Genomic DNA, 26404 nt, shown 5'->3' with positions numbered 1-26404 from the left:
CCCGTGAACTATACCGAAATTTGGTTCGTTTTCCTGCTATATTTAAAACACTGCAAAAGTGCATTTTCATCCCTATCATCAATTTCAACCCTCTAATTTAATAGCACCTCGCAGTTTTTTCATTTTTAATGATCCTTCGAATAAGTCATGTTATGAAAATCCTTGAACGAATTCTTCCTATTTTGCAAAAAATGAGAATTAAAACGTTTGAGCGGCCATATATATCAGTCAATTCTCATCCAAAATTACTGTATAACCTGTTTTTTTGAAGGAAATTTTATCTACTTTTTTTATGAAACAATGCCTATACCTAACTTTACTCAAAAAAAAACTAGAGGCAAAAAAAGCAAAAAAAAATAAAAAATCGAATTTTTTGCTTTTTTTCAAATTGTTTATTAACGATTCTTTGCATACAATTTCCCTTTCAAATTTTTTAAATAAGCCATTTCGATGGAAAATTCAATTCTATAAATAATTTTTCCTATGAACTATAACGAAATTTTGCTTCGTTTTCGAGATACAATTTCCACCCCTATCTCCAATTTCCACCCTCTAACTTAATAGCACTCCGCGGTTTTTTCATCTAAAATGACCATTTGAACGATTCATGTAATAAAATATCTTGAACGTTCCTTTTAAAATCCGATAATCAATAGCCTATTAAAGCACCTTGCACACAAAGTAGTAGGTCTGCAAAACGTTTTAGCTTTATCTGAATGGGAAGAAGATTTCAATGAATATTTTCTAAGCCTTCATCGAGAAATTTTCAGTTTTTTTGACAAATTAAATCATTTCAAGTTTTTCAAGCTTTGGACTTTCCAGTAACATCAATTATAAGTTGTGAACATGATTTTATGTTTCTTAACTAAATGCTGCTTAACGTTCCCTTTGACTTTGGCTCTGTAGTCACAGCCTTCGATGGCACAAGCGAACTGTTTGGGTTTTCCACATTCGTATTTCTGGTGTTGCAGAAGACCTCGTTTGAATTTGTACGCTCGATTACAAGAGCTGCAGGAGTACAACTTAGAGAAACCTACAAAGGAAATATGAAGTTACATAATTCTCGTGGTTTTTGGATGATTACAAAGAAACCAGCACCATGTTTGCGTTGTTTAATTCTTATAGTTTTTAATTTGGCACGTTATTATTGAAGGAAACGATTTCCTATAAAATTCTTCGCAAAATGCGCATTGTGTAGTTTTTGAAATACTAATAATTTAAGAATCATACTGTATAACCAAAGACCTCAACTATTTTATTTTACTTTCAATTTTATGTAAGTAGATCTTCGATTTCAGATAGTTTGGGATGCATTTAGGTAATTAATTATTAAATCCATCACTTAGATTCCAAAAACATTATTTGTTGAAATAAATAAATTATTAGAAAATTCAAACAAACACGCTTTCAATATTTTATTTTTTTATATAAACTTCACTACTTCTGACAATTACACTTACTAGAGTCTAATACGATAACAAAACTTTATTTCCCAATTGTAGATGGTGATAATCTAATGATGTACAGGCTTTCCCACTGAAAATTGTAACCCCAGTATCCTTTCTGTTTCTTCTATTAGGAAAAGTAGCTCCCCATAAAAGTAGTATGGTCCTTTGAGAGCCTCGAAAAAAATTATATCAAGGGGTGCTGTTGTGAAACAAATTTATTAAGAAACTTTCTTTGCTCGAGGCGATCATTTTCGATGAGAAGTCCGTACAAAAAATTTGATTTAGTCAAACACCATATTATGTCGTAGTAGACAGTGTCTCTTCAGATTTGACTTAATGTGAGACTTGTATTCGCAATGCTTGTAGGGGCAAATGTTCGTAGGCGGTTTTCCACAGTATCTTAGTTGGTGGTAATATAAAGAGTTTTCCTTCATGTATACCTTATTACATCGGGTACAAATAAACTTTGCTGAAAAACAAAATATGTTAGATTGCTCGGTTTTCAGGAATTGCGAGAAATCTATTAATTAAAATAAATATATTAAAACTTGGTAGGGTCTAATTTTGTTAATGTTTCGGAATGTTGCTACACTCTTGACTTTTCTGGAATATTGCAGAATATAATATTTATAATATTTATTTAGTTAATAAGAAATTTAAAAATTTCAGAAAAGTGTGTAACAATATTCCTAAATGTACCCAAAAAATACTACAAACAAATATTTTAAACAATACCTGTCAGTTGTAGTAATATGGCACTCCCAAAAAAAAAATGTAAAAAACTTATGCCTCAAAATATCGTTCTACATTTCTGCTGCCGAATGAAATGTGTTCATTGTATTTATATATTTTTATTTAGTACAATAATAATTCGAAAATAGTTACAAATATATTAGATATGGATTTGACTGAATTTTAATAAAACAGAGAAGGTTAAAGGTACTGTATACTTCAAACCATTATAACACGACGTGTATATGTAATGTTGAATAATTTAAATTCCTTATTTATTGGGAATTTTGTCAAAACTTAATGAAATAAACCTTTCTGCTAAGAGAACTTGGAGGTTCTGCAAAAAAAATAGATCCGAATATTAAAAGAGACCGCGATTTTTTTGTTGAATGGCGAAAGAAGTATTTGCAATTATTCCAATGGGTTATTTCATCAATTTTTACACACAGTACCACAGATAAATAACTTCATAAAGTATGTCAATGTTAGATGAGCAGGAAAAATGTTACAAATAACACATCTTTAAGACAATCTTCGTTTATGTTTCCAATACTCCTCAGGGTGAATTTTGTAAAGATGTTTTTTAAAATTATAGGGTGTGTAGCTCCTTGTATTGTAAACACATGACCCATAAGTGCAGGTATAACTCCGTTCTACACCACAGTCCCTACGCAGGTGGCAGTATAGCGAGTCTCTTTTTCTGTACTGTTTCCCACACTTTGGGCAACCGATACCTAAAACGTAATTGCGTTGAAAATTTACACTGGTAGTATATTCATGTACCGCACACTCTTAAATGCATTTAGGGTCATTCCGTGTCAACTGACTCAACGGTCCTAGACGACCATCTCCAATGTTCATGAAATTTTGCACAGAAATAGCCCTTGATCCTAAACTAAACTGGGTAAAATATTAGACTATAATATGCTTTTGTTCACAAGTGTGTTTCCACTAGAAAAACAAGGGCACTTGACGGTTTGTTTATTTTTTTAAATTGAAATTCAATTTAAGGCTATGATTAAGCAATCAATTGCCTTTTCAACAAGCTCAACTTCATTGAAATCGGTTTACGTAATCCAGAATTATCTTACTTTTTGTCGTAGGACATAATTTTCACACCCCCTTCCTTTATATTTTAAGGAGCAAAATTTTTCCTACAAAAATTTTGAAGAATGAAAAGGTCTCGAAAACATTAAGTTGTATCTATCGTTCCATTTGATTTTTTAAAAATAAAGCAGTATTTTAAAAAAATTGGAAGTTAAAAATAATTTTATTGAATTAAATTAAATTAAATTCTAGTGGCCATATTAGTCATCAATTTTTTTCCCGAAATCTATAATAGTTTTCGAGATACAGCGGGTCGAAGACTTTAATGGAACACTCGGTATACTTATTTATACCATATTATTCTTAAAGCAAAATTATTTGGAATAATTACCTTTATTTCTACATATAAGTTGTACTGTAAATATTATTTAAATATTACAATAGGTGTAAGTGTATTTACACAATTGTACTTTTTTATTTTAGTTTGTTATTTTACATTTTTTATAAAGATTATTAACATGGGTACTATTTTTAAATTGAATAGTTGAATCAAAATAAAATTTCTTCAGTTTTATAAAGCGTTCTTATATTTGTACAAAATAACTAATATAATAGTAACTGATAACTTATGAAAAACACTTTTGCTAAAAAAGTGTAAAATTTCATAATTCAAGTGTCGTCAGATTGTGGAATTCTACTAAATATATCAGAAACGTTAAACAGTTTGTAAAAGAAACTAAATTAAAAATAAAATCATCAATATTATTGTATATAGTCACATTCCTATAGGATTGTGATGTTTCACAATGTGCCTTTTTAAATTTCCCTTGTGGTAAGTTTTGTACTGACAATAATTGCAAATCATTGAGGGTAGCTTCCCGCAATAGTATCTCTTATGCAGCAATAAGCTTCTCCTAGTTTTATAAATATTTCCACATTTTTCGCATGTATGCACATCTGCAAAACAATAATAGTTAGCACAAAATATCAGGTGTATATAATTTGTTTAATCAAATGTCATTCTTTTTTTAAAAATGTTATTAAACCTATTGGTTTTACCTATTATGCTTTTATTTAAAAACTTACAGAAATAGGAATATTAAAAAAAAAAACAGTAACACAGAAATTTACAGTTTTATTTCATTAAGTCCTTTTTATATTTTCACAATGGCGCATAGCGATATGGCACTTTAAGTTTCCTTTTTGATAGGTTTTGTAAGAGCACAAGCTGCAAACCATAGATGGTGGTTTTCCACAATAATATTTGCGGTGCAGTGCCAAACTTCTTGCAAATTTATACGATTTCCCACAATTTGTACAGAAATAGGTACCTGAAACGCACAAGATAAGGCAATTTGCACACACTTAATCAACTTTAAAATATAACAAGCAGTCATATGAATAAAAGGCTTTTAAGTATTTTGTTTGATGTTTATTACAAAATTAAATGTCATTGTACACACATACAACTTTTTTAAATCTTCCACATAACAGTTCATCCTTTTTCAAACATTTTTTTCAATAATGAAATGAATAGAATCTAAAACTAGTTCGTACAATTTTAACATAACTCAAAAAGATTTTCTTATTACTAGTATAATTTTATAAAAGTAAATATAACTTTTCTAATAAAAACAAGTAAACAAATAGCTATTTTGTGTTGTGGTGTACAACAACGTGTCTCTTCAAATTCCCTTTGTGGTAAGTCTTATATGAACACATGGTGCAGAGCATGGAAGGAGGCTTGCCACAGTAATACTTTCTGTGCAGACTTAAACTGGTATTAGATTTATATCGTTTTCCACAGTCGTTGCATAAGAAAACTTCTAAAAGTTGATTAAAGTCAGTTGCGGAACAGGACAAAAACTTTTAACTTAAACTTAGAAAAAACTATTCTCATTATGTAAAAAAATAATACAAATTACTAAATGAATCACAGGTATTGTAACCACGAGGTACAACTTTATTTAATTGGATTCCGATATCTACTTTGACAGATCAAGTTCCTCAAAACCCCCCGTCGCCTACATCTCACTGTTTTTTCTTCATGTTATCCTTATGGTGTACTGTAATGTGGCATTTTAGATTTCCCTTTTGGTAGGTTCTATAAGAGCAGAATGTGCAAGACATGGATGGAGATTTTCCACAGTAATATCTGCGATGGAGCGACAAACTTGTTGTGGACTTGTACGATTTTCCGCAAGCTGCACACATATAAGTATCTAAAATATACAACATTAAAGAAACATAAAATAAATAAATAGATTTGTATAACGAAAGTGGCTAAAAACTTAAAATTTAAGTAATGTATAGTATAGTTGTTTTTACAGGTTAATTAAATCACACATTTCCTTTGTAAAATTGTATATTTTTGCAAGTAAATTTGAATACTGTGAAATACATAATTTCTAGAAATTACAATTTCATTTCTAAAATATTATATGTATAAAATAATCATACTTTTCAGACTGGGTTGAGTAGTGACGTAACTTAATTTATCCACGCCTTGGACTTATACTATTTAAGTGTATCATATACAAAAATGTTAAAATGGCAAGTAACAATAGACATTATTTACTACAAATGATTCTTTTTAAAACACCTAGAGGTTTATTACATATCAGGAAATATAAATTAAATTGCTATTATGCATCACAAACTGAATACGATAACTTGCCTGCCATAACTTAGATATTCGAAAATATATTATGCTTAATTTTCAGATGACTGGCCAATAGGTATTTTCTTGTAGCTCTGTAGGTACAGTGAGGGAACAAACAAGCGTATGGGGCTAAGATACCACATTCGAACTTCATGTGTCTCCACAAAGACCTCTTGACTTTGTACATTTTACCGCAGGTTTTGCAACAGAATGAACCTACAACATTAAAGTTACTAGAACGCAAACGAAAATTAATTTAAAATTAACAGGAATTTCCTAAATCGCCAATAATTTGTGTGTGACTCGGGTACTAATTTTGTTAATTTATTTACTTCCACAATGACTTCAAATCGTCTAACCTGAAATACTTAGTAGAGGGTTGTACAAAAAATAACGCCAAATGACTTCGAAATATATGTTTATCAAAGTTGGCCTTAAAACGAGAAATTTAACTCGACAAAATAAAATTAAAATTATTACCTAAAATATAAGAGCAATTTTACAATACAGATGATGAAAGAACTGTCAAAACTTTTTATTATTTACATATTTACAATTCATTATTTTCAAGCAAGTAGGTACATGCTAATGTTTAGCTTTCACATGATTAACTAACAAATACTTCCTAGTGGCCCTATAGTTACAGTTGGGATAACCACAGGGATACAGCTTGAGGGTTTCGCACTCCGATTTTATATGCCTCGCCAGTGAACTTTTCAGCTTATATGATTTTTTGCATATATAACACTTATAAGAACCTGAAAATATTTCTGTTATTTTTCCATAATGATTAAGCAAGTAAAACCACTGAAATATTGACACATCAAGCTCGCTATTGAAATAAAAAAAAATGGTTGTACATACCTTAAGTTAGGAAATTAAATTTGACAGTAGAAAGATGTCTATATTTTGTGTAAGTACAAAATTGCGAGGTGTAAATCGAAAAAAATTAAAAATAAAAACAGTAATAGAAAAACAACACTTTTAATGTTTTTATGAGGATAACAAAACAATAATAAATATGAATTGAAAAAATAACCGGAAATATGAATAGTCCAAATAAGTTGTCTTTACTTTTCATTAGACTGTAAGCAATCACATCATCTCACCACGAAATTTAATGTTAATTAATATAATGTGTTGCAAAATTTATTCTAATGTCATTTCAACATTTTCACCCCTAGAATTATGAGTGCTTATATGCCTCTTAAAATTATATTTCAGGTTTGTTTTGTACTCGCAATATTCTAAGGGACATATGAACCTGCATTTCCTCTTGTATCTGCACGAGTATGCCCTGTGAGCGTAGAACGAAAATTTTTTAGAGTAGCTTTTCTTGCACAATCCACATTGGTAGGTTCCTAAAACGTAACAAAAATTAGAAGACAAAAAGCCATCGAAGAAGTTTTTTCTCAGGAGACACAGATACCAGCTTACTTGTAAGGTCAGCCACTTGATTGCAGAGATGGGACATTCTAATCATCAAATTATTTTTAAAATATTTGACCTGTAGTGGCATTTACTGATTTCAAATGCCAAAAATCATCAGTACGATCCATGATTACGTCATTAATTTGCTCATTTGAGTAATGATGGGCATATTGGTCAACTGATATGGTGAAGGATGTGATGGATCAAAATAAATAAATAATAATTCGTATTAACCAACCTATATTGCATAAATATTATAAAAAGACAACGTAACTATTATTTTAGCATTATTATATTTCATTTTGGTAAGCAACATGTTAGTTGTGTAATTTGTGTCAGTTTGTACTTGTTTATTCCTAGGTGTTCGACTAATTTTGGCAGTAGCTATTTTATCGCCCGCATTATCGGACGTTTCACGTATCTTATGGTGGTTTCCTGTACTTCTTATCTAGCGTTCGTTTTTCATGGACAGATGGCACTACAAGGCTTATTCTGAAAAGTATTTTAAGGCCCAAATTCATAGATCACACTAAAGTTCCACTCACACTTATCTCATACTCAACTCATCTTAATCGTTACTTCAATGAGTCATTTAAATCGTACTCAAATTGTCCTCACAAATGAGTGCTAGGTTAGTGATATACTACGTTCCTAATTTACTAATTTTGTGGTTTCATAATATTCTAGCAGTATATTTTACAAATAATTAAGTCCCGGTATTCAATAAAGGATATTCTGTAGGTGAACGCTATATGTATAAATTATAATTAGTTCTAATACATCATAAACGGTTGCTTGTCACTCATTCTACTCTGTATGAAGTATATAGTAGGGAAAATTAACTAAATATGATTATTATTACTTCGGTTATAATGGTTTATATGAGGATTTTTTTACCTGCATAATTAATTAGAACTTTTGATTTTCATTATTTATTATTTATCCGAATATTCCCTTATCTAGTAATTTGTGGTTTGATGCACACTCAAGTTAGTCACTCATTTGCACACATTTCTGAATACCAGAATTGAGAAAGAGATGATGGTAACCTAAGTTGAGTGAAGCATAAGTTTGATGTGAGTAAAAGGTTAGTACAGATTTAGGGAAGTCTCTGAATTTGGGCCTAAATATCAAAAGGCCTTTGTCTTATTAAGTTAAAAATCCATTTTTAACGGATAGTAAAGAAATTTCTAGAGTTTCAAGTTTCGTTGGATATCGAATGCGATTCTCACGTGGATTTTCTACTGGTTGCAAACTTTTTGCGGGTACAATAAGTATTTATAGTGAGTGTGTTTACTCATCCTTCGTAGCAAAGGGAGAATTGGTCTCACATTGTTGTTTGGTGATTCCTGTTTTGGCATTTTTTTTTTGATATTTTTGGAGTTGCGTTAGCAAGTTCCTGGAACCTCTTCTTCTGCTCCGGCGGGAGCATTTACGCCTTTCCTCACCACGTACATCACATTTCATCTAAAGACCGCTGTCATCAAATCACGAGATGCAAAAAGTCTCTAGTTATTGAGAGGTAATACGTTATTTTCCTTCTCATTTATTTTTTTTACCAACACGTGTAGTAATTTTTAATATATTTTCTTTAAAATAAATTCATTTTATGACATACCTGGAAATAAACTGATCGACACAATTTAGGGATACTCGTTCAGTTTTTTAGTTATATAACTTGCATTGTCATTTATTAAAATATAAAATATTGTTATTATTTTGAGTATGTTATCCTTTCTTACTTTGATTGGCTTAAGCTCTTCCTCTTCTTCTTCTACCCTTCTTCTTAGTTGGGCGCCAGCTCATATGCGCATATCTTTTCAATTTAGTTCAAAACTGGTCTGCTAATTTGAAAAGAAGGTCTCTGTTCAATTTTAATACAGTATGAATTTTGTGACCATGAGAAATCTTACCTCAAAGTGAAGTTCTGAGAAAGGCTATTTATTATTATTTTTTAATCTAATCAATGACTTAGGGCAATTGAAATCCATAGAAAACACAAGTTAATTTGACCAGAATTAATAAATTAATCAAAGTGGAATGATTTCAATTTAATTGTATGTTATCAATTACTGTATTTTGTAAAACAACTAGTTAACAAAGCATTTATTTATTAAATTTCAATTCAATTTTTTTTTAATGACTCTTTAGAGATCATACTCAAACCTTATTCTAACTTACCCTATCCTGCGCCAATTCTTATTCTTAATAATAATAATAATAAAGAACAATGATCAAACAACGGTGCATTTATTAATAGTTCTTTGTGAATTTTACCATTAGTTAATTGTCCTAAGGCGCTAGGCTTCGTATTTCAATTGGTCCTGAGGCGCTTTGCGTCCCTCGATTCAAGCTCTTGTTTTGTCAATGTTCCTTGGTTGTAATATGTCTTCTGAGTCAGTGCACTGTACTTCTTCACTGCTGTTAGTGCTGTTCCAGACACTCGACTTCCAAAATGGTGAATTGCGTCGTTTGGCTTATCTTTCTGCTTGGTTTTTCTATAACTGGATGGTATTTTTGAGTTGACTTTAGCTGGGACTTACTTGTTGTGCTTCTTTGTGACTGGAAAATTCAAGAAAATTGTGTAGCCGGCTATTTTCCGTGCTTACACTTCTGTGGAGACGTTTTCTTTTTAATAATTTACTCTTGGATAAATTTCGGCAGCGACCCTACTTTTAATTTCAAATCAACTAAATTTTGTTCTTGTTTTGTATTTCAGGTAACGCAACACTTTTATTTTTCATATATCCACTATGTTTTTTTTCTTTATCACTTATTCTTAATCCTAGTAATGCAAAATTTAAACAATCATAGCGCTTTTTGATTTGAAAGTTTAATTTTTCCGCATTTCTCCAATTTTGCCTCTGGTTTCAAAGATAGAGCGACTTAGAGAAAAATAATGACTTGCATCAACGAAGTTTTTACTGGACAGTAAAACATCCACATTACAAGTAGTATTACATAATTAATATACAAAATTATATACATATACACACTGGATACATGATATAAATCTATTTACATATTATCGTTAAATTTAAAGTAGGTATTGAAACTCGGTTTTGTTTCTTGCACGACTCTGTCCAGGTGCATCCGCAACACGTGCGACTTGAGAGTGAACTTATACTTCGTTTTGAAGGAACATATCCCACACGCAAATCGGGGTAATTTAAAACATTCGTATTTTTGGTGCCTTACGAGAGAATCCCTGTTTTTGTATGTTTTGGAGCAATTTATACAACCGTGACCTAAAACAACATAAATATTAATCAATAATAATAAAGCAAAATCAAGCAATTCGGTACGCAGGGTCCATGAGCGACATTAAAATAAAAAATATATATTTTTCCCCTATGCTCTTTAGAAGTGGGATAAGAACAGTTGAGGAAGTAAATTATCTAGAGCAATTGAGTAAGAACAATTTTTCTGTTGAAGGGAAAATATGTTGTTACTTTTGTTTATTTTGAACAGAAAAATTGCTTCAAAGTTAGTCGCGGTGTCTCTCTTGAACCCTGTGAATGTGAAACAAAATAAATTTGTAGCAAAGTGAAGCTAAAAAATCCACCCAATTTAAACCACTTCCTATAAAATGGATGTAATATTAATATACTTCTTATTGAAGGAATGCATTTGATAGTAAATAATTTTAGTTTCTAAAATTAGTGAAAAAATTATAAACCACAATACATATAAAAATAAGCAGGGTAATTTTTTAACACTAAACAATCTTGAAGTCATTAAGAACAATTTAATATTTGCATATCCAAAAGAGGTTCCATCAATTCATTTTATGTATGGAATGATAATGTACTTTTAATGTGCTCATAATTTATATAAAAAAACCTTTTTACATCATATTAAGTATTATATACGATTTATCTTAGTTTGATAGTTTCTTAGTGAATATTCGTAATATGTGTTTTCAATGAATCCTTCCTCTTGAACTTCTTAAAACAAACGGAACACGTATGTCGTCTAGGCTGGCCACATTCTTGGTGAATGTGACGACTGTAAGAAGTTTGGTTTCTGTACACTTTTCCACAATTCTTGCATGTAAAATAAACGTGAGGCGCTAAAAAATAATAAACTTAGGAAATTACAAATAATTTAATTTTAAGTACACATTATTTTCTGCTCTCAACAATGCAAAACGGTATCATCCTTTCTAAATAACGCCAACATTTATCTTTATTAAATTGTAAGTTAAACAACCAAATAAATGTATACAATAGTTTAACTTCATCTTAGAGATCTTAAGCAAACAAATTCAGTCTGCATTAAAAAACATTTTCTACAAAATTCTTGATAGCTAGTGCGTAGACAGGTTTGAAGTGCTATTTCGGCACTGAATTTTTAAATTTGATGCTTGTTCTAGTATAAAATACATTTTATTTTTTTATGGTACTATTTACGTAATATTGGCTTACCTGGCCCAATGATAGCTGACCTACGTTAATAGTCCAGTCAAAATAGACATTTCAAATAACGAAAATTCCGACAGAGCTAAATTTTGGTGGAGACCTTGGGTATACCATTAGAATTAAAGTATCAAAAGTCCCCATCGATCCAATGTGTGCTAAAAAAGTTATTCGGGGTCAAAGGTCAAAATTTGAGGTTTTTTTGGATTTTTTTCGAAAACGGTAAGTTTTATCAAAAAAGTAGTCCTGACAAAAATTATAGATATTAAAATTATCTACAAAAATGGCCCTTATACTTTTTTTCTAAAAATCACAATTTCTGATATCGCGATTTTAATAGTTGAAGGAGTCACGTTCTACATGATATGCACACATTTCCACACCACCTGTGAGGTAGTGCGTTTTTTTTAACGTAGTTTCCCCGGTAGGGCTACTCCACGAACTGTTATGACGGACTTTTCAGGGACAATACTCTTTTGACTGCATGATGACTAATGATATTATTGGTTATTGACTTTAACTGTAGTTGTGATTTCTTTTGATAATTTAATCTGATTCATACTCTTCAATATCGACTTCAACAGTCATGTCTTTTTCGATTTCTTCTTCTTCTTCTTCCTCATCTTCTTGCTGGATGTTCATAAATTGTTCAAATGAAGATGAATCAGCTGTATCTTCATCGAAATTACATGAATCTTCGTCTGTTGTATTCAATTGGACATTTGAGCAAGAATGGCTTTGCCAATTAGTACACGCTGCAGAACACAGTAACCCTACTCTTCTACAGCCACATTTAGTACTACAACCTTTTTTGCAATTGTAAAAAATATTTTTTTAAGAGCTTTTCCGGAGCAGGTGGGAGTAAAATTTGAATCGGTTCCAAAGTATTATCTGTTAATTTCCAACCTGTCTTCTGGGTTCAGTTGATTGCCTAGCCATGTCTGAACTTGATAGTATACTCGATACAAGTGTTGATTAGCAGAAGCCGATGTTGGAGGGTGTATTTTTTACAAAAGTTTTTACAATAGAGTAGCCAGATGTTATTCAAAGCCATGCAGGTAGAGGGGATTGACTAAGGGAGTTTCTTTTGAGTGTATATTCTCAGAATAGTATAGTTTATGCATATACGAGACACAAATAGACATTTTTACTTGTATTAAGTGCCTGACTATGTATATTCGTGGCATATATGTGCATATCATGTAGAACGTGACTCCTTCAACTTTTAGAATCGCAATATCTCAGGAATGGTGATTCTTAGAAAAAAAAAGTATAAGGGCCATTTTTGTAGATAATTTTAAGGTCTATAATTTTTGTAAGAACTACTTTTTTGATAAAACTTACCGTTTTCGAAGAAAATCCAAAAAACCTCAAATGTTGACTTTTGACCCCGAATAACTTTTATAGCACACATGGGATCGATGGGGACTTTTGAAACTTTATTTCCAATGGTGTACCCAAGGTCTCCACCAAAATTTAGCTTTGTCGTTATTTGTCCACTATTTTTATGACTAATTTGACCGGATTATAATCGTTAATTTGTGTTACAGATCAATTTTCTGAAAGTAGCAGTAGTAGTAAAAACAAAAATGAAATAACCATAATTTCGAAACCCCTTATCTAATTTATTCATTACTATTTCAAACAAACACGTGTTACATCAAATACATTACATTTACTCCGCCATATATTTAATCCTCTTCAGATTAGGCTGGAATCGGTGTATGAGTTGACAATGCCGTTCCATGCTGTCTTTCCTTTTGAACTTTTTGTTGCACAACGGGCAAGAGAATTTCGGGGGCTTTCCACATTCGTATTTGAAGTGGCGATTTAGCGTTGGAATTGTCGTGTACCTCTTCCCACATTTTGAGCAAGTAAATTTTTCCACTGAAATAAACGTATTAGAGAAGGAAAACTAAATATCTAAAAGTAACTAACTCATAATAAAACCTACGGAAGTAGATTAGTAAAAGAGAAGCACACGGTTATAACCAACGGTGGGTGGGTTATATTTTCTAACATTTTTTTTTGTATTCTTAACACTATATATTAAAAGAATATATACAGGGTGTCGCGCTTAAATATGACACAAGCCTGTAACTTCTTTATTTTTTGGCCGATTTCAATTTTTTTTCTTTTGGAATGTGGGCTAAAAAAACTCTATCTAACTGTGATATTGCTGTTTTTATTAATGCAATTCACGGCCAACTAGGACGTCTTTTTTGACATCAAAACAGCTTATTGGTATTAGCGATTTTTTTTCCAAAAACAGATTACAACTTTTGTTTAAAATGTTTCTTTTGAAAGCGCTTCCCTAAAAAGAAGATATTGTGTGTAATTTAAAATGGGACACCGTGTATATATTTTACGTCTCACCTGCTGATTATTTTTAGGGATACACAAAAATGTTGAATACAAGAGCTGCTTAAACTTTCCAGAAACATTAAAATTTTATATTCCTTCACAGTAATCAACGCCACAGATGTGTAAATAAATCAACGTTCTTTTTAATGGAATATCTTGACTCTACAGGGTCGGAAAGTCCCCATGATTCATCGGCCATTACGTGAGAGCGATAAAGTAACAGGGTTCATAGTTCAAAAGTAAGAAAGAATTCCCTGACTTTTCCAGGTTTTCCCTGACTTATAAAAAAAAATCCAGGTCACTTGTAGTTCATTTTTATATACTAATTGGCGTTTATGCATTAATTTTTTTCTCAACTGGACTCCATAATCTTTTTTATACCCTAAGAACCTCTTATAAAGGTTTCAAAACGACAAATAGTTTTCTCTTTCAAGAACCCAGGGCCGGCTTTTACAAAATTTCCAATTGCAAACATCAAATTCCCTGACTTTCATGAATATTTTTAAAATTCCCTGACTATTCCCTGTCTTTTATGAAGAATAACGAATTCCCTGACTTTTCCCGGTATTCCCGGTTTTCCCGGCCACTACGAACCCTGAGTAAGTGTTAGAAATCCGTCCGATAGAGAAAGATGGCTATAATTTCGACCTTCCACAAATAAGATCCACTTCTTATTTGTGGAAGGGCGAAATGGGCGGTGACTATTAGACGCCTTCATTATAGCCATCTTTCTCTATCGCACGGATTTCTATGACTTTTTTTATCGCTCTCACGTAACGGCAGATGAACCATGGGGACTTTCCGACCCTGTATATGCATAGCTGGACAGACCACATTCTTACGATTACAGTGAAACAAGGTTTAATTTCTTATAGGAAATTAATAATATTGTTTTTTTGCGGCATAGTTTTTTGGTAATTTGGGTATTTTGTTTCTAGTGAAAAATAATAATAATATAAAAATTAATTAAACATGCGCCAAAAGAATGGTCTTTTTCGTACGTTGAATACAGAAAAACCAACCTTTCTAAACAATATTTGCGATGTTCATTTGTTTGATCTCATACAAAATTCAGGAGCTTCAGAAACATTCATTCAACCCTTATTTCCAACATTTCTTGGTATCGCTAAAAATAAGTTGTACGTGGAAAATATTCCCACTGTACTAATGCACTGTTTTCTGTTAAAATAGATGTTAGATTTATAAATCTTTATTTTTAAAAATTTCATCTTTTTACAGAAACAGGAAATGTTACTGGATTCATAACCTTTTTTAAAAGTACTGTAACTAAAAAAAAATAAATAAATCTGGTCCATTCAAATATCTCATACTCAATATTCCAAACATATTTACACGTGTAATAAAATAACATGAAGAAACATCTCTTACATTCATTCTAGACTAAAACACATCTTTAATAACCATTTTCAGTTAGAGTATACAATTTACGTATTCAAAATGTGTTTACATTTAAAGCTATTGGGTAATTAACGTAGTCTATTTAACTTGAAACTGGATGGCATAGTTTCCAGTGGTCGAACAAATCCGCTTCATCCTTGAACCAGATATTACAGAAGCAGCAGTTGAACTGTTGCTGGTAATCTGTTTTGTCTTCCAGCTTCACGATGCAAGTCAGAGAGTGTCGTTTCAAATGGTGCGTCCTCTTAAACTTCTTCTGGCACCTTGAACATTCATAAATTCTATTTTCATTAGCGTGTTGTTCCATGTAGTGCCTCTTAACATAGTCCATTCGAGAAAACAACGTGTTGCAGATTTCGCAAAAGTATCCTGAGCCGTTCTTGGCTAAAAATAAAATAATATCAGGACATGGGATAAGTATATTTCAAAGATACGTAACATTGTGACGTTAAGAGATTGCCATGTGCTAGTTACTTGTCAAATTAACATAAAAAGGTATTGAAACATGCGGTTTATACAGTAGTTTTTTTGTTTGTTAAATTGATTTGCAGTACTTGATGTCATCAATACCTCACAAGAAAAAACCTATCATTAATTTCACTGTTTAATTTGTTCGACACTAGAAGTTTAACATTTACAACATTTGCGTGATATAAACTACACATTATTCCCAATTCTCTCTATGCATGTACTGCAAATAGTTTGACACTCCATGCATCGTTTTTATGTGCCTTTTCATATTACCAGTTCTTGTAGATTGGAACGTGCAGGCCTCATACAAACATTTGCATAGTCTTTTATCACCGCAGTCATACCTCACGTGAACATAATAGGAGTGCTTTTTCGTGTACGTTTTGGAACACTTTAAGCAGGTGTATTCTTGTGCCACACCTAAAATAATCAAAGTTAGCATTAGATAAAAATTACAGCAAAAAAAAAGCAACAAAACTATATTCAGTAGGTTTTTCCTTGAGCACAACTCTGGCAACGAGTTCAAGCAGATTATTCGTGGTGTTTTTTGGGTTGTTTTCAAAAAACTCACTTCCTATGACCTCTCCGAAGAGCAAACATACCAGAAACCACCTTAAAATCTAAAGACTAGCTGTAGCTCCACATTAAAAGCTAAAATTATATTCTTTAGGGTCCCAATGAATATGGTTTCACAAATATGAGTCACAATGAGCTGAATTGAATATGCCATGAACTTAAATTCCAGACCCACATACTGTAGGCATATCCAGCACATTCGAAGAGAAAATCAGTACGGTAACTCTGCTATTCTTGATATACACCAGAAACCCCCTACTCTCTGAACCTCCGTAATTCATATTTAGTGAGTTTCTCTTTGGATAATTAATTTCTGATTCATACTACCTTTTTTCCTTATAATTACTGCTAAATCCACTTTTAGCTTCAAAATATACACCAGTATTTGTTGAGATTGGATATGATTAAGGTAGTGTCCAAGCAGAAATTTTCGCGATAATGGCGTGTCTGGCAGAGAATGTACGTAGAGGTTATAAACGTAAACTCATATATATATTCTCTGATAGTCGAGCTGCAATTAAAGCTTTGGGCGCACACAAGATAAGTTTCAAACTGGTGTGGGATTGTTTACAAATGCTTATTGAACTGGCCACCAACAATACAGTCAGACTGTGTTGGGTGCCAGGGCATAAAGGCATTTGTGGAAATGCGAAAGCGGATGAATTTGCTAGGAAGGGATCCGAAACAGAGTTCATTGGCCCGGAGCCCTTCTGTGGCACATCTTCCAGTGTGGTCAGGCGGGCTCTGGGCACATGGACTGAGACAGAACATAGGAAATACTGGACTTCAAGGCCAAGACATAGTCATTCCAAGGAGCTCATCCTTCGAAGGAAAGAGCGAATGATTTACTGAGTTTACAGAATCCAGCTCAGGAGAGTGACAGGACTCATAACGGGACACTGTCACTTTAGGAAACATCTACATAAGCTAAAGCTTGTAGACAGTCCAGTCTGCCGAGTAAGTGAATCGGCGGATGAAATTTCTGTGCATATCCTGGGCGAGTGCCCGGGATTTGCACGTAGCAGAATGGCGCTCCTTGGGTGACCCTACTTGGAACCCAAGGAACTGAGAGAAGTGCCAGCAAGGAAGCTTTTGGACTTTGTAAAAAGGACAAATCTACTTGCTTGCTGAATAGGACTAGTAGTGGGACGCACAATAGGCCTAATCAGGCCGCAGTGCTATGGGACTTATTAGGACCAACCACTAGAAGCAGAAGAAGAAGAAGAAGGTAGTGTAACTCTAGATATTAAGAACATAACTATATGTAGGTATATGTATATAAACTTTAAAAGTATTACAAATGTTCGGTGGGACCGCTGGGCGCAGGGGGACAGTGAATCTCTAAAATTTTGTTATTTTTATAAAATTGTCATATTTATGTAAACTTAGCGTGAATATTAAGTTCTCAAGCCACATAGGGTAGGGGTTGAAGGGTTGGTATATGTACGGAGCGGTGGCAAGTTAATATATGCATTTTAATAGAAAATAAAAGGTAGAGAGTGCAGCTGAGGTATCTGTAGTGTTATTGGCGGTTTGACAGTTGTTTCATGATTCCGCGAGTAGGTGATGAAAATAAAATAAACACATTTGTATACCAGTGATAAGGCGCTTTACTTTATTCATGCTGATAAAAACGTTTATTTCCAATGCGTCAGATATTTGGTGGATGGGAATTGTATAAATTTTCTTGTCACAAATAATCTAGAGAAAAATTTTACAATCCATTACAAATAAAGCCAATGTATAAGAATGCATATGATTTATTACAAAATATTGTTAACAAACGACAAATTTGGATATAAATATTAATATAACAAGTATGAGTTACATATGAGTACGAATCTTCAATTAGGTTTTTTTCTTTCCTTCAAATATCTTTCTTTTCCGTGCCTAAACCAGCAACCGCCGATATATTCAAATTCCTTATTGGTTGTTTGTGGATATGTTTCGAGTAAAACGTCTGAAAAATAAAGATGCTTCACAAATTGCTTAGATTGAAATCTACAATTCTGAAATTTTAAACCGATTTGTCTGATAATAAATATATATCACAGCATCACAGGTATAAACGTTGCAAATTAAATCCCATTTAGCATTTACTTCACACAAAATGTACGTTCTTACCGTAGCTGTGATAAAAAGAACTAAAATAAATTCGTAAATAATGAAAATGTTACTGCTCAATTTTCAATACTGCAGTATGCAAATAATACAGTCTGTTGTTATTTTCTCATATCATTATTATAGGCTTAAAACGATTACTATTTTATTACCTTTTATAATTTCGATGGTTTTGGTATTTCCCACTTTAAAATGTTCCCCGTATCCATGCCACGAACATTTAACGGCTATCTTATTTGTAAATATTTCGGATAGCATACGCGCCAATAAGTTCCTGCAATCTTTTCCTTCCAATTCATTTAGCATTGCTTTCTGAAAGTATCGATAAAGTCGTTGAAACTTACATAATTACTTTAAAATACGAAAAAAGTATTTAAGTTTAAGGTCAGTAAGTGTCAGATATTCATCGCTTACCAATTTTCGTTGCTGTTCCTCATTTTTCAATGTTTCTTCCAGTTTCAGGACATCTTCTACAGTCTTCACTGGTAATAACGTTGTTAAACTCTTCGAATTTGATAGGGAAACTTTATTATTTTTGAAACATATATCGCTGTTGTCTTGTGGGTTATTTATTGTGAGAAGTTTATATTCGGTTCTTGCCACTGTTTCTTTAATTTCGATTAGTATATCCATTATATCTTTATTGGTTGGATAACCTGAAAGAAGTTATATCTCAGCGATATCAAAACACGCGCATAGGGAGATATAATTCACATTCTTTGTATTAGTCACGAGCATCTAGATAAATATTTTCAATGCAGATCTGTTTTATTCGCCTTTATTTTTAGAATACTACAAACATATTGGTGAATATTACAAAAATTAATAATAATAAAACACTTAAAATAATAATAAAGTAAAATAAAACTCTAAGGTAGACACTAATAATAGTAATAATTGTTTAACATAAGTATGATTAGTTTAGAATCCATTAAAACCACCAAATCTGCTGTGTGACACTCAAACAGGACTCTCACTTTCTATTTTTTCTCTCTAGCAAATATCTTGTTTTTCCATACCCAAACCAGAAACTAGCTAAATTTTCAAACTCTTTCAGGGTCGTTTTTGTATAAGCATGGATCAGAACGTCTGAAAAATAAAGTCATTTTACTGAATCGTTGCTGCAACTTCTCTTTAAATCGACTTGGATAATTCAATAAAAGAAATGACAGTCTTATATTACCTTTGATTATTCCGATGGTCTTGGTATTTCCAACTTTAAAATGTTTACCAGCTCCATGCCAAGAACATTTAACGGCGAACCTATTCGTATATATTTTGGATAGCATACTCGTCAAAAAATCCTTGCTATCTTTTCGTTCTAATTGTAAGTCATTTAGTATCAGTTGCTGCAAATAAAGGTTATATAATTTATACAAATAATTTGAAATACAAAATAAGAATTTTAAATTATAATTAACAATTTTCTTTTCGTGACATTTCTAAACTAGATAAAGTGTATTTTGTTCCACAATTTTAAAATTTCGAAAGAAAAGTTTACCTCAAAATTTTAAAATATTAAGTAAGCTTTACCAATATTCGTTGCTGTTCCTCGTTCCTTAATATTTCCTCCAGTAACAAGGCGTCTTCTTCAGTTTTCAATGGTATTAACTTTGATATATTCTGTGAGTCTGGTCGTGTATCATTTGGTGTGAAAAGTTTGCATTCCGTTCTTGCAACTATTTCTCTGATTTCGTGCAGTATATCTAAAACATTTTTATTTAGGTATCCTAGTGATAAAACTTAGTGACAACAATAAAATAAAGTAATATACAGGATACTCTTTAAATATACCCCCCTCCCCACCTCTTTAGTTTAAATGCCAGCGGTATTCGGCCTGACTTAAAATATTGCAGAATAGTGTAGTAAATAAAACACTGTAACCATACAAGTAATATATTGACATGTACTAATTGTTTTAAAAGCGAAAAAAAATACACAATATATTAGTGGACACATTTAAAATCTCTGATATTAGTAACATGCAGTATACAGGATGTCCCAGTGTCAGCGTACAAAAATTTACCAGGGGGTAGATTAGACCAAAATAAGGTTAAAATTCTTAAAAAATATTTTTCTGTGTTGTACTCTCACTGAGTTAGATGTAGTTTTAATGACCTTTGATAGATGTACACTTCACCCAAAAAATACTTAAATTATTTTTTTCTGAACAACACCCTGTAACTCAGTGAGAGTGCATCGCAGAAAAATATTTTATAAGAATTTTCACCTTATTTTGGTCTGGTCTACCCCCTGGTAAATTTGTGTACGCTGACACTGGGACACCCTGTATATTAATAATGCACTTGTATGCAAATTTTTAAGTCACCCCTGCCCCTGTTCGTCCACAGGTTGTTTGTGCCAGATGTAGTTGGAGACTTCTTTTTCGAGTGAAACTCTTAAAGCATACACCGCATGTAAATTTGGGAGCCACTCCACATTCGTAGATGATGTGTCGTCTTAAGTTCCATTTGTACTTGTACGACTTGTAACAGCTTGGACATTTGTGTACATTTTGAGCTGCTAAAACAGGTTACAATAACTAAGTTGGAACAAAATATATACACAGGTATTGCAAAACCAATTTCAAATACAAAAAAATAGCAGTTTTTTATCAGGATGAGAATGACCTCACAAAGATTATTTTTTGTAACCTTGAGGATGAGTTATCGATAACCAGAAACGCGTAGGTACCAAATTTAGTACTAACGTTTCAATTGGTTTAAAAAATAATGAAATAAAACATTGCCACCAGGTTATTTTCTCTATCACATCTTCGTAAGGAATTCAAATTGACTACTAGTTGAGTTAATCTTTTCATTTTCATACTAATTTGGGCCAAGGAACACCCTGTAGAAATCTGACAGTTGGGTAAAAGGGTCTCTCTGATTAATAATAATCATACGTTCAGCAAATATTAAAATCAGATAAGTAACGGGCAATATGTTTAGTACTAGGAGTTTTGTTTTATTTTTATTGGACAGCTAAATCTCAATGCAGCAGATATTTTATGCAAAAAATAGGATATAGATAATATTATTGCGCTCATATGAAGGAGTATAATCACATAAGTGCGGTAATAATGTAGTATTACGTACAATGTAGCATACTGAAATGGTTAATAATAATAATTAGTTTTATTATTATTTATATTCTAGTACGACATAGTGTAAATGTCGATTATTAAGAAGAAAAGTTCCCTGTGGCCATTTTTGTTATAGTAACAATGGCCGAAAACATAGTTCTCATTAAATTTATTCTTGTTATTATTGTAAAAGTTGTGTCTAAAAATCCTGATATTAAGTATGGATTCAAGCCATCATCTGGTCACAAAAATGAACGGTTATGAAAGTTTTTGGGAAGCCGAAAATATTGTCATCCAAAATAATTTTATCAACATTTAAAATTTTCGTTGACACTAAAAATATGTCCACCTATTCAAAAAAACCAATGCACACAGCACAAAAGAACCTTTCACTACTAAACATAACGATTAACACAGCACAAATCAACACACCTTTTAACTGAAAACATAACGATTAACACGAAGGTATTGTCTTAACATTCGGTTGATAAAACACATGCATACTTATACAGATAAACCACATAATAGTTCTCTTCTAGATAACAGAATTTTTCTGATAAATCTCTTGATGTCGATATGTCAATCACAAACAAAACACAATAGATTTCAAAAATACTAGTTTAAATTGTGACTGCCACTTATTATTTGAAATAGAAATTAAAAACACAAGGCTTCGCACAAGTATATAAGTTGCAGAATTGAAGGGTATGCAAATCCCTTAATTCACCTGGGTTCGTGCATAGCTTTTATTTTTAATTCAATAAAATTGAACAAAATCCATTTTTTCTTCCACCCTGTAACTGATTTCTGTTGGATAATTATAATTAATTGGCGATAAGTAATAGAAATTAGACAAATTAATAATATTAACTTACAAAAATAAATCAGAAATATAGTAACAAATCTCGCTAAGTGATTAGTGCTAATGTTTTGTATTAGTATAATCACTTTAGTTTCTATTTCTTATTGGAGCTGGTCATAATATGAAGACACTTTTTCAAAAACTAATAAATGGTTATAAAAAATATGTACCATATGTATAAATAAATAGAAAAGTTAAAATTATATTAAATTTTATATTGCAATCTACTTCAATGATTGTGTTAAAAAAAAGTTGGAGGCGCCGGGTATCGATCCCGGTACCTCTCGCATGCTAAGCGAGCGCTCTACCATCTGAGCTACGCCCCCTGTGAACAGACTTTTTCATGGAACATATTAAAACAGGAGTAGTAAATAAATGCAACAAAAAATATTTTTATAACAGAGTTATACAACTAATAATAATATAATATATAGTCCTTTATTTAAGTAACTACCAACATTTTTATTAAAAACGTTAATCGCCTACGAACTAAAAATCATACCATCTAATACCTACCTGATATCCATAAAAAGAAAAATAATAATAGTAACACTGTCTACAATGTCTAAAAGCAAAAAAAATCTGCAATAATTACATATACTGATGTAGGATGCTTTAAATAAAATACGACAAAAATATTTTCTAACTAATGATAGAAAAATTAAATTATAAAAAGTACAAATCCATATACATAGTGTCCTAGAAATAAATGTCAAAAGTAACACATATCGACTCGACAGAAGCAACACTTTCTGTTTGAGAAAAGATAAAATCATGCCAGTTCCAAATCTAAGTTTTCCTTGTGAATAAAGTAATAGTGGTCCTTCAGGATAAGTTTATGCTTAAATTTTCTAAAGCATATATTGCACTGGAACTGCGGGTTTACCCCGCACTCATATTTTATATGTCTTACCAAGTGCCTCCTTAGCTTGTAAGATAATGGACAATTTGGACAGAGGTGCCTGCCAGTCAAAGGTTCCACGGCGAATTTTGTGTGCCTGAAATCTGTTAATACAAAATTAGATAAAAGTACAAGTGATATATACGAATTTGTACTAATGTAATCTAGATGTTAAGTACTACTTTATTAAAACTAGTTAATTATACAGTGTAGTTAATTGACCAATATCAACATTGGATATTAGGTGGTCAAAATAAAAATAGGTTCTATAAAGTAATGTACGCGTAAGCTTCGTTTTTGGAAAATTAAATGTTGCAACGGTGGAATAGACTACAAGCCCATCGGAATTTTCAAGGGGTCATATGACCCAGCATGAATTACTTATAAATCAATACTACCACATATACCTAACTTTAGAAACTATGCCGTCAATTCTTGTTGGTACAGGTGAGTACACAGGTAAGCTAAACCTGGTGGTTTTCGGCAACACATTTTTATACGGCATTTCTACAGTATGTAGGTTACACAAAAAAAAATTAACCTCGACCTAATGCCGTCAAATGACTCCTTGGAAATTTCCGATAGGCTTGTAGTCTAGAAATATCGTAAGTCATTATCAGTAAGTACCTCACGAATTCGACGTCGTATTTAAAAAATCCAACCACTCTTTGTAAGCTCTACTGATATGATTAAAATATAAGATTTCCTACATTTTAATAAACAAAATGTACCATTTCTTCCCTTTCACTTATTTTCTTATTATGGTTACAACAATTCAAATTTTCAGTTTGGCCAGTTTCAAACACCCTGAATATATTCAATACAAATAAGAATAACATTATATTATGTAGAAGAAATGAGACATGTATTTATTTACTTATTATTAAAAATCATCAAAATATTTTAATAATTCCAATAATCATCACGACAAAAGGATAGAATGTAATGTTGAAAAAAAAATGTCAATTGTAGAAAAAAAAAGTGCCAAAAATATGTCCCTCATATTGTCATCAATCATTCACTAATTTTATTATCTGTAATTTATAATTATATATCAACAATATATATCTAGTAAGTAAAAAACAGTACCTCGTGCAAACTCATCTATAAAATATACGTAATTCAGTTGTAACTTTAAATTCTAACATAAAAAATAAAAACTATTAGGAAATCAACACATGTTTATGCAATGTTCTTTTAAAACTCTCTAATGTGATAAGCATAACATTTTCCCTAAAAATCAAAGAATATCCAACATGAACCACCTAGTTATCTATTATAAATTCTTTATGAACAAAATAACAATGATCTTTCAATACACTCTCGTGCTTAAATTTTCTAAAGCACGTGCTACATTGAAACTTCGAGTTTTCCCCACACTCATATCTGATATGTCGTACTAAATGTCCTTTCAACGCGAAGGACAACGGACAGCTAGGACAAAGCAGCCTCCTACTTACTGGATCCATGGTAAATTTTGCAGACCTGAAATCTATTAACATCAGGGTTAGACAGATGAGATATATAGACGGGCATACCTATATTATTTCGGTGATTTTGTGTTACTAGTAAATACAGGTGCTACTTTCTACGTGCGATGGTCTATGTGCAGATATGTTAAAATTTGTTTATTAGTCTATTATACAAAATCATTTGCATTAGATATAAAGACGATATTTATTTATTTATTTATTTATTTATTTATTCAGCAAGTAGTAAAATGTTAAGATAACTGAAAGTATTTTAACATTGTTAACTGTGTTTATTATTTAAAAATTAAATTAATTATTATTATATAATTATTTACACATTCATGCATTCAAATACATAATATACGTAAATATAAAAAAGTAAGTAGTCTGTTGTACATGTCTTTATATAATAGGAAGGTTTATAGTTCTTTCTAATTCACTATAATAGCTGTACAATGTACATACCGGTATTAAAAGTCACTTTAGTCAACGTTCGAAGGGTACTATTAATACATTAATTTAATTTTAAGGTAGATTTAATCCATGAAGAGCTATAAGTGACACATTACATACTAAAACAGTCTTTAGTCCACAAAATAGTTTTTTGATAATGTTTCCTATGCGCAAAATGATTCGTTACATTTGTTAAGGTTTTGAGTTAGACTTAAAAAAAATATATTTTTCACTATATTATAATGGTAGTATGAAAAAATTAATGAAAAAAAAATTAAACATGAGTTAGTCAGTACGTACTTTATTTTTAACAGCAGTATTATTTAAGATAGACATAAAATCGAATGTGACACCATGTGTCTGAACATGCGTTGTTCTAAACATATAGTGTTTTCCAACGAAAACATGTCTCCTACTGTGTACACAGTTAATTGTTAAAAGTCCCCATACACAATAGAACATGACAATCATGAGAAAGCTAGCACCATAAGGATTGGCTCATGAAAAGCCATAGTGTTATACCTCATTGGAAAGGTCTTTTCATGTTTGTTACATTGATTTAACATCCAGAATGCATTGGTTTAAAAAGGTCCGCATTTCTGATCTTACCAGAATTTTCAAAAATAGGATATGCAGAACAGAATCACAAAAATAAAATTGTAGAAGTTTAGTTTATTAATTATTATTATCCAACTGTTGATCAAATAAAACACGTTTTTAAAGACATTTATTGTTGACCTAACCTCAATTTTAATAATTATTTCCTCAAAATCGAAGTAAATATATTCGACATTTTTTTAACTTATCCTCGTAGTCACAATACAGCCAAGTTTTCGTTGAATTACACACCACGTAACTAAATAATATCTACAATAACAAATAGACAGAAATGATATTCATCTGAATAAAAAAAATAGACAAAATATGAATAATATTATATAA

The 26404-nt window shown here is 31.5% G+C and overlaps 1 protein-coding gene and 1 non-coding gene across 2 annotated transcripts in view; both read right to left on the bottom strand.

Annotated features, from left to right (window-relative positions):
• Window positions 1-827: 827 nt before the first annotated feature.
• The window catches only part of LOC111691466 (zinc finger protein 99-like), a 41561-nt gene continuing 15984 nt past the window's right edge, over window positions 828-26404 (bottom strand). The window contains exons 4-11 of the mRNA XM_023454338.1: window positions 23550-23641; window positions 20223-20395; window positions 19873-20038; window positions 19104-19345; window positions 18842-19001; window positions 16266-16412; window positions 15675-15905; window positions 828-1033 (exon numbers count right to left, since the gene is read on the bottom strand). Coding sequence (XP_023310106.1) covers window positions 828-1033; window positions 15675-15905; window positions 16266-16412; window positions 18842-19001; window positions 19104-19345; window positions 19873-20038; window positions 20223-20395; window positions 23550-23641 — 1417 coding nt within the window. The remainder of the gene's footprint in view (window positions 1034-15674; window positions 15906-16265; window positions 16413-18841; window positions 19002-19103; window positions 19346-19872; window positions 20039-20222; window positions 20396-23549; window positions 23642-26404) is intronic.
• Window positions 22890-22962, bottom strand: Trnaa-agc. The gene has a single exon. It is a non-coding gene; the product is annotated as a tRNA-Ala (tRNA).

The sequence above is a fragment of the Anoplophora glabripennis genome, unplaced genomic scaffold (assembly GCF_000390285.2).
Source record: "Anoplophora glabripennis isolate ALB-LARVAE unplaced genomic scaffold, Agla_2.0 scaffold53, whole genome shotgun sequence".
In the NCBI taxonomy this organism is placed as follows: domain Eukaryota; kingdom Metazoa; phylum Arthropoda; class Insecta; order Coleoptera; family Cerambycidae; genus Anoplophora; species Anoplophora glabripennis.
This window is presented reverse-complemented; position numbering and strand designations above follow the sequence as displayed.